This window comes from Geospiza fortis, unplaced genomic scaffold (genome assembly GCF_000277835.1).
Source record: "Geospiza fortis unplaced genomic scaffold, GeoFor_1.0 scaffold471, whole genome shotgun sequence".
NCBI lineage: Eukaryota > Metazoa > Chordata > Aves > Passeriformes > Thraupidae > Geospiza > Geospiza fortis.
This window is the reverse complement of record NW_005054443.1, coordinates 937352-947108: the sequence shown is the minus strand read 5'-3', so window position 1 is coordinate 947108 and position 9757 is coordinate 937352. Positions and strand designations below refer to the sequence as shown.

The 9757-nt window shown below is 38.7% G+C and overlaps 1 protein-coding gene across 1 annotated transcript in view; it reads left to right on the top strand.

The window, feature by feature from the left end:
• LAMA1 (laminin subunit alpha 1) overlaps positions 1–9757 on the top strand; it is a 98563-nt gene that overhangs the window by 59201 nt on the left and 29605 nt on the right. Inside the window, exons 27-34 of the mRNA XM_005427379.2 lie at positions 1–129; positions 1164–1284; positions 1451–1588; positions 3267–3388; positions 4291–4377; positions 4618–4811; positions 6409–6551; positions 9431–9529. Of these exons, the coding sequence (XP_005427436.2) occupies positions 1–129; positions 1164–1284; positions 1451–1588; positions 3267–3388; positions 4291–4377; positions 4618–4811; positions 6409–6551; positions 9431–9529 (1033 nt within the window). The remainder of the gene's footprint in view (positions 130–1163; positions 1285–1450; positions 1589–3266; positions 3389–4290; positions 4378–4617; positions 4812–6408; positions 6552–9430; positions 9530–9757) is intronic.

Genomic DNA, 9757 nt, shown 5'->3' with positions numbered 1-9757 from the left:
GGATTCTTGGAAGTATTTTAACTCTGTGTCTGATGAGCCTGTCTTACGTTCTGACTTCATGTCTGTGCTCAGCAATGTTGAATACATCCTTATCAAGGCAGCTTATGGCCAAGGATTACAGCAAAGCAGGTAAAGCGACCTCTGACTGCATTTATTTATTGTATTGCATTTACTGTAATTTAATTTACAAATAGCCCCAACTGAACTATACAGTAAAGACTTACCTCAGAGACATTTACAATTTCCTATTTATGACTTCTGCTCTTCCTCTGACAAAAAAAATTAATGACTTTTAATTGCAGCAAAATCGCTCTTGAATTATCTTTTGTGAAACACTAAATGACTCTGCTGCTTACTTTGGTAGCAAAACACACAAAGGAGAACAGGCTGATGCACTGTTCTGCAGGACTGATGATATAGTTAAATAATTTATATATTCTAAAATACTCCTTTTCCATGTTATTTTAGGGATGTTGAATTTTCTGTTTCTTTTTTCAGTTGAGGCACATGGTCCCCTGAGTTCTTGGGTTTGCATCAAATCTAGGTGTCTCCTGTAGCTTGAAACACTCTGGGCAGTGGTAATAAAATAGTCCTAGCTCAGAATAGTAGCATTTTATTACCATTTTGTCCAGAACTGTTACTAATGAGAGGAAGGGGATGGGGATAGCATCCTTTCATCTGTCAATCTGGAAACAAACAAGACAAGCAAAGGTGCATCCAATGAAAACCCAATGTCTCTATGTCTTCACAGCTCTGAAGAAGTCTGATTCCACCTCCAGGTTTTGTGTTATTTTTGATTCACGTGCCCTCAAATTTGGACAGAGCTTTTTGTTAGCTCTGTCCAAAGCTGTGGCACAAGACAAATGTAGTTGTCTAATATTTCTGATGAAGAATTACATACTCTTGCATGGTGGGTTTGGGAAGTTTCCCAGACCGGGAGGGGAGGGATCAGCCTTTATTACTTTTAATAATTTCTGATATGTTTGGTTGTAGATTCTTAAATTCCATAAATAAGTAAAAAATCTTCAGTTTTTGAGAAGTTTGCATGGGAAATTATGGAAGATTATGTATTGTAGCCCTGCCCTTGAAGCCTGAAAATGTTTCTGGATCTTGTTTTCATGCTTCTTACAATGTTCACACCCTCTTCTGCATATATCTTGTAGAATTGCAAATATCTCAATGGAAATTGCAGTCAAGTTTGAAGAAATGCATCTAGGCAGACCTCCAGCTCATCTTGTAGAGCAGTGTAGGTGTCCTGCTGGTTACACTGGATTGTCCTGCCAGGTATTGAACCCTTGAATCTTTTTTGTGTGTCCAATAGTGTGAAAGTAAAAAAAAAAAAAAAAAAAAAAAAAAAGAAAAAATTACTTTAATGGCTTTTAAAATTGTGGTTGCTGTTGATAGCTGTGATAATTTCTTTAAAATTTTACTTTACTCTCCTTACAAATAGAGCTGTGCTCCAGGACACTACAGGGGGAAGCATACAGAACTCAGTGTAAGAGAGCCTCACACTCTGATAGCGCCTTGTGTGCCATGTCAGTGCAACAACCACAGTGAAACCTGTGATCCTGACACTGGGAAGTGCTTGGTATGTACATCTTGTACATTCTTATATTGATTTCACCTGAGTGAAATGGCAGTGACCTGTCCAAGAAGTTGTTAGGAGAAGTATACAGCTGTACTACTTGGATAAAATGTGATTTTTTTTCTTCCCCACAACTCTGAAAAATGGCAAATCTGAATAGTTTCCCTTATGGTCCATTCAATAAAATTAGCAAGATTTTGGGGCATTAACATACTCAAAATCATTAATTATTTTTGTTTTAATTTTACTTTTAATATTACTTCTATATTGGTAGAATTTGTCTGTTTTTCTGTGAGACTTTTTGGGCTTCTGGACAAGGTCTGCTTAAACACACACAAAAAAATGAATAAAGGATGCAGTAAGCCCTACTGCACCACAGACTTAAATCAAAGGTAAATTCTTTCTCAGGAAGAGAATCCTCTGGGTAGCTTTAAATGAGGCTTTTTTTTAATGCCCAGAGACTACAGTATTGTAGGGATATGCCTCAGCTAAGTTGATTTGCTCACTTTTCTCATTTTATCCCAAAGGTTGCAAAGAGGGGTCACATATGCTTAACAAATTTCCTCTCTCTTATGGTCTGACAGGCTATGGACAGCAAATTCTCAGCTAACCAAATAAGGCATATTAAATCCATTCCCTGGCGTTGCTTAGTATTTTTTTCTGATTATTTTCCCCCAGCTGTTTTATTTTTCCAGTGGCGACTGGGTTAGTTCAAAGTCAACTTCTGCTGAATTAATTCCTGAAGGTAGTTTTTTAAGTGTTTCCTTAGTCCTTCAGGCTTTTCTAAGCCATTCTTTTGCTTTCAGGTTTGTACACAAGTATGTACAAACTCATGAGTAAGAACTAAAGTTCTCACTTTTGCAAGGCTAAGATGCATAGGTCTTTCACAGAGGTGAATATTCATCATTCTTCCTCTCGGTTCCTTGTTGAGGTTTAGCAGGTCATCTGTGTCTTGGGATTACTGCTCAGACTTTCCAGCTGAGTAGGGTAGGCAAGAGAGCTGGTTTTCACCTGACTTCTGCTCCCATAAAATAGAAGGTTGCAATGCTACTGTTTACCTCACCAACCAACCTAAAATACACGCTAGCAGGTATATGAAATACAGAATAAGAAGAAAGAAAGGTTAAAAGAAAAAAGGGGAGGGAAAGCAGAAAAATGTTTTTGTTCACTTGGGGGACTAGTCAATTAAACTGTGTTTATTTTACCAGTTTAGTGTTTTAATATTAACAGCGCTGGTTATTGGTCAGTACTTTTGACAAATAAAATGTAGTGTCTGTTAATCCTAACTGGGGATAGTCATCAGCATTTGCTGAATTACTGAAACAGAAAAGCCAAGTATTCTGTTTAAATTTTTCTTTTTGTTTCTTTGTTTCTTTTGTTTGGATTTTTTGTTTTGTACTGTGACGTCCTGACCTGAATTGATTAATAGTAGCAAAAATACATAGACTTTATGGAAATTTAAAAAAGAAATTAGGTCAGCCTGCCTGAAGGGGCATTCACATAAGAGAAAATATGCTGGCATTCTGTTTGCATAAAAAGTTTTTTCACTCAGAGAATGCTGACCAGGGGGTAGTGACATGTAGAGATCATTGTTAGAAACTGTACACATGTATTGATAAAGTAGATAAAGTTACTCCTGTTGTTTGTTGTTGTTTTAAACCATCTGAATTTTGTGTCTCAGAACTGCAGAGATAACACAGTTGGTGATTACTGCAGTGCCTGTGCCCCAGGCTACTACGGGAAAGTAACTGGATCTGCCAATGACTGCTCTCCCTGTGCCTGTCCCAGAGCCAACCCTGTCAGGTAACCACGACTTATTAAATCCAGTGCACATTTTACCATTCCCATTTCTTGTGTTGTATGTCTAACTTCCTACTCCTGCTCCTCCTACTCTATGGCAGTAGGGGTTGGTTATTGTTATGTGTCCTTAATTTTTAGACATTTGAGTGCTGCCTATTTTTATTTAGTAAATGGAGCTTGCATTCTGAGCTGTACTAGTAACTCTATGAAATTTTAAAATAAAAAGATTAGGTGATAAATGAGTCAATTTTTTCTCTAAGACTATAATAGACACATAGACTGTTTTATAGATAGTTGACTAAGTTGCTGTGACATTCTTTAGTATCAAATGTGAGTCTCCTTTTTCATTCAGAGAACAGCACTTTTGTATTTACAAAGATTCAAGCCATCCCCACTCAATGCAGGAACTTTTCATAAGATCAGTCCACGGGGAAGAGCAAATACTCTTTTGTCTGAAATTTATACATATGCTTGTTTAGTAGAGGAACAGTTAACATTGTATTTTGAAAAACAAAATGCACTACGGGCTGGGTTTTTTCAGAAGCTTAAGAAGCATATTTGTTGTTTTCATTTATATAATTGAGTCAGAATGAGAGTCTAGCAGTTCTGGTGTCTTCGTGCAAGTCTCAGTTAAATACATGCATTAGCCATATCATACAGCATCCATTTTACATTGTATTACCTTTTCAAAGGAAGGCCATAATGGGCTCTAGCATGTTCTGCAGTAATGGAGCTGCATTGAGAAAGCAAACTTAACTAATTTAAAGTACAAATTCAAGAGAAAAGCAATCAGATTAAACAGAAGGGGCTGTTGCTTACAGTATTTACCCCGTGACTGAAGGTGTTATGTCTTTGTATGGTCTTTTATTTATATGATACCAGGTATTTGTTTATCCTTTCTCTAGTTTTAGTCCCACTTGTGTCCTGAAAGGTGCTCATGATTACCACTGTGATGCCTGTCTACCAGGATATGAGGGACAGTACTGCGAAAGGTGAGTTACACATGGTGTCCAATTTATTTCCAGCTCCCCAGAGCAGTTTGGTTAATATGAGCCATATGTGCACTCAGATTATTCAATGTTCATAAATAAGTGTATAAATGAGCGCTCAAGGATTAAAGTGATTTGCTAGTTACTGTTAAACTTATTAACAACCCCAAGCTGTCAGTACATGTAACATCTGATGTCACTGTGAATATCCCGTGATGTTCAGTGTGCCATTCCTCCCCGTAGGTGCTCCCCTGGCTACTACGGTGCCCCCCAGCTCCCTGGTGGCAGCTGCCGTGTGTGCCAGTGCAATCCGGGCGGTTCCATTCACGGGAATTGCGACGGTGCCACTGGGCAGTGCCTCTGCAAGCCGGGGGTGACGGGACAGCTCTGCCAGGAGTGTGAGCCCAGGCACCTTCTGGAGGAGGACGAGTGTGTCTGTAGGTGCTTTTAAATTGTTTGCTTTCCCAAGGGGCTGTGGTCTGCTCCAGTGGTATTTATGTGCACGTGGTTATTCCCTGGATGAGTTTATGATGTCAGGCCCTGTACTTTCTGTGAAGAAAAAAAACCTATTGGAATAATTACCAATATAGCCAGACTGGGACATACCTGAGCTTGTCTGGCCCTTCTTGCTTGACCAAATAGTGGCACTGTGGTGTTTTCACCCCAGAGACACCTTTGGCTACCTGGATGCTGCAGCTGGGCACTTGGAGGCAAGTCCAGGCATGCAGGAGCTCTGGTGGTCCTCAGGTTTACCTCTGGGGGAGAAGCTTTAAGGTGGTGGTGAAGGAAAGGAGTCAGTTGACGGAGGGTTTCAATCAAGAGCTTTATTCCTGGCCCACAGGCCTCTGAATCCAGCAACAACTCCAACAGAACTCTCTGAACCACGTGATTTGCTTGCCCTTTTAACTGGGAGAGAGGGGGAGGGAAGGAACACGGGGACCACCAACCAGGTATGGGAGGGGAGGTCTCAAGGGACAAAAGACACCTGGATGGCCCAATGTCCCCCAGGGCTGAAAGGCATCTTTTGAATTCTGCCAATCACTCGATGCCCTTCTGTAATGCCAGGATTGACAGGCAATGCTCAGCAGGGGGCAAGGGAGGGGGAAGGAGATGTGACTGACGCACCTGGCAGGGAATTATCAGGGAGGAGCCCGGGATATCTGAGGCAAACCATGACATCACACTGCAACAGAAACCTTAACAACTTACTATTTTTGTAAAACAGAGAAGTTTGGAGAAGATGTTCTCTGGAGGTCTCATCCAACCTCAGCCGTTCTTTGAACGCAGAGGAAAATACAATAGAGATCATAACGTCAGCCAAGCAGTTAATCCTTAAACTGGCTTATTTAGTGTTACGAGCAAGTTTAAGGAAAGATAATTTTAAGACTTTTGCTGACTGTATAATATCTTATTTATTGCAAAATCTTGAATTCCTATGTCATTGACCCTTTGGATATGAGTTTGCTGTAATAATACTTTTGGGATTATGCCAGGTTTATGGGCATTCTCCACCAATAATAAGTCATATTCCCCCAATAATTACTCTTGTAATTCTTTATGAGAGTATAAGTAGCAGAAAGGCACATCTAGTACAGCAATCTGCTTCTGTAATGAATCAGGATTTAGAACTCTGGTTTTATTTTGTATAAATAAAAAAATATGAGAAATAAATGGAATTACAGGACTGTAGGCTTGAATTTCCTGTCTGCCATACCTGTTTGACTGAGTGGCTTCAACATGGATTTGTGGCAAAATAGCTAAATAGGCTCAATAAGCTTAAAATGCAGCAAGCAGCTCAATAGTTAGCAGGACCAATAGGGTTCTAATGTGTGCTAGCTTAAGGAGAATGTATTTGGAATACGTTCACTCTTGGGCAAGAAGGGAAAGGCAAGACTACAAATCTGTACATTCAGAGTTATTATACTTTATCACTTCTAACTCAGAAGATGAAGGCACATACTGTCTAAATCAAACGTGCAGTATTTTTTGCCTTCATTTTAATATTAATACTGCTTCCTTAAATTTTTTATTTAGCTTGTGATGACAACTGCACAGGAGTTTTATTAAACAGTTTGGACAACCTCGATGAGGCCATGCTTTCAGTGAACCTCACTGGTATTGACCGTGTACCCTATGGGATATTGTCAGAGCTGGAGAATGCAACACAACATCTGAAGGTAAATGAACACATAAACAGCAGAAATAGTCAGTCACGCTTTTAAAGCAAAACTTGCAGCCACCCACAGGTGCTAGTAATTTGACAGAAGGCCTCTTGAAGTTCATAGCTTGAATATGTGTAAGTGATACCAGATTAAGACCATTATGTTTGCTGTGGAAATATACCTTAAGTTATTTGGCTGCCTGTATAAGTTTATTTTCATCTGTTGCTCTGGCACTTAAATAAATGCATTTATATATTTTTCAATCACCAGTCGGATTTCTGAAGGTCCTTTATGTATGTGCTTTGTGTAGATTAAGTGCATTCTTAAGTCTGGATTGCAAGGGGATTAACTTTCAGCGGTGAAATAGAAACAGCAGGCCAGGTCTTCTCCCTTGTTGGTCCCTTTGCTAAAGAGCTGCAAAGGCATAGATCCAGAGGCTGTTTCCCTAGAGTTCCCTGGGTCCTTCCCTGGACTGATATGCTGCTTTTCCTTTGCAAGGGTGCTTGGGATGCAGCAGTTTGCTTTCTTTTTGGCTGTGTGGCAATCCAAGTGCTTTACTCTATCCTTCATCTCAGGACACTAAAGTTAGGTGGAACATTTCAGTGTTGGACACTTTCAGACTGCCTGGGGCTAACTTTCCTTCAGCTCCTCCCCCCCTTAAACAAAGCATGAAATACCACTTTTTGTGATTGTAGAAGGTCATTGCTGAGGAATAGCTTCATGTGGCCTCTGCACAAAAACAGAGATAAACAGGAACCTCCCTTTTTCATGGCTACTAAAAATAAGCACACTTCTTGGTAAGCATCTTCTCAGTAATAGTCAAGCAGGAAAGCTCTGAGTCAGAAACAAAGCTATCTTCTTTGTATTTCACCATACCACAGGAAAATCAAAATAATGTGAGTCTTTTTGCACTGCCAAATTCAGCAAATTAAAATATTGAATTATAATTTCTTCTGTTTAAGATATAAGGCAGAATGAGTTCCAATCAGTGTACTTCAAAATGTTAATAGTTACAATAATTGATGGCAAACTTGATTAAATTACATGTTTATGCTTCAGCAGAGGTACTCTTATCCTTTAATTTTAGTTGCTAACCTTTTAGTTTGAAAGCTTCAGCTATGCTTCCCTTGTTTTATGTCCTAAGGCATAAGTGTACTGAACTATTGTAATACTTCAAGGATAGAATTCACTTGCTTTCTATAATTAGTTTGTGTTTGTTTGCTTCTGCACCATCATCTTTTACTTGGAAACATTATTCATATGCAGTTTTTATTGAGCACTTTATTGCAAAGAAAAGTCACATATTAGGTAAAAATAAGGGCATTTTAAATTTCTGCTTATTTCTTAAGTAAGCTTAACTTTCTTAAGTATAATAAGTTTGTAGTAAGTTGATGTTAAGTACTTAAGTAAACTTCTACTTACTTCTTACTTTTTAAGTTTTAGTAGATACATTTTTTCAATATTAAAATTAAATCAAAGCCAGATGTCACTGTCTTGGAAGTGGAGTGCTTAAAGTGATATAAAACTTCTTGTGATTCATGTAATTTTGTTTATGTCGGGCCATGGTGTTTTTGAAACAACTGAATTGTGGGGGTAAGTTGATAGTCTTTAATCTTTCTCTCTTTGGAAGCAGGTATTCCCCTTTTTCTGGACATTTAAAGATTATGTTGCCTTTTGCCTTGTACCAAAGAAACTGTGGCTGGAGGCCAGAACATCCCCACGGTTATTTCTGTGAATTACAGATCTTCCCTGAAGGGCTGTCCCCTCACTGCGTTGCCTCTGCCTCATGCTGGTAGCTCAGGAACTCGACTATTTCCTCTTTTTTGTACCTTTCTGTGGGTCCTTTGGTGATGACAACGTTATCAAATCAGATTGTCCATTAGAAGATTTCAGTAGTTCTGTTTTTCTAGTTAAACCCTCCTGCTTTACTTGTCCTGATACACCTAAACTTTGTTGCTGTCCTATCCTGCTTTTCTGAGCTAAGCTTTTAAAGAAACCTGCTGAGCTTTAAGGCTTAAAAGCTTTAGCTTTCTCTTTCACTTGTTTTTCATGCTGAGGAAAAGACTTAGAAATTTCCATTTGACACAAGGCTGGATAGTCTTGTGTATTACCTTTTAAAAAAATGGATTTTACTTATATGTATGTATATATATTGCATGTGTGTGTGTGTGTGTGTGTGTATATATATATAATTTATTATGGTATTTACAGTGATTGGCTCTGAAACATCTGAAATCAAAAAATAACCTTTCCTGGACTTGTTCTCCCTGTAAGAAATGCCCTGAGTTTCTTTGCATCTTTAGAGAAGTGGTATTCTGTTGCAGTCCTTGACTGTATCAAACATAATAGACTTGGGTACAATGACCTATTTATTGCTGTATGGAGCAGGTCTGAGGTGACCTTGAAGGCAAATACAGCCTATTATTCTTTCTCATTGACAAAGGGACCCAGAGGACTGCTGATCTCCAGGGTCATCCTCACAGATACACGCTAGTGCCACTGTTCTGATAGGAGCAGCGGCTGAAATGATAGCAGCTTTAGGACTGGATGAAATATTTAATTTGAATGGCCTTGGAACTCCTCAAAGTAGTTTATTTGGGCAGCTCAGACTGTGGAGAAATTGAGAATCAGGAATGCAGAACTGTTGCTTCCTTCCTTTTTACTCAATTAAAAATCCAACACATCTGGATTCTTGCTTATTTAAAGAAATGGTACACTGTGTTGCATGAACTGTATGTATGTAATTGCTTTGTCATCTTGTGTGCTTTGAAAATCAGTCCTTTCAGACATATAAATAGTCTAAATAGTGTGCATAGTTACTTTCTTCCCAACTTTTCTGGACCCACAACAAAGTCTTCAAATTACAATGAGCTGTCACTTCTCATTTCTTATAGAGGTCTATAGTTCCTAGAGAAGACCCAACTTACTCATTAGATACAGCAAAAGAAAATCTTCTGAATTTATCAGGAGGAATTGATTACTTGCATGAAGAGGTAGGTGCTGGCTTCTTTATTCTTAGCCTGTCTGGAGAGATAATTTGAAATTTCATAGCATAATAGTGTAATGCTAGAGACTTGTTCAGAAATTATTTAAAATCTGTAGAGCTCATTGAAAGAATTCAGTCCATATTGTAGTCTTCTTGAAAAGGGGAGTTAATTGCTTTGTGGAAATCTTCTGCAAATGACAGTGGTTTATGACATTGTCTAGGAGATTTACATGGT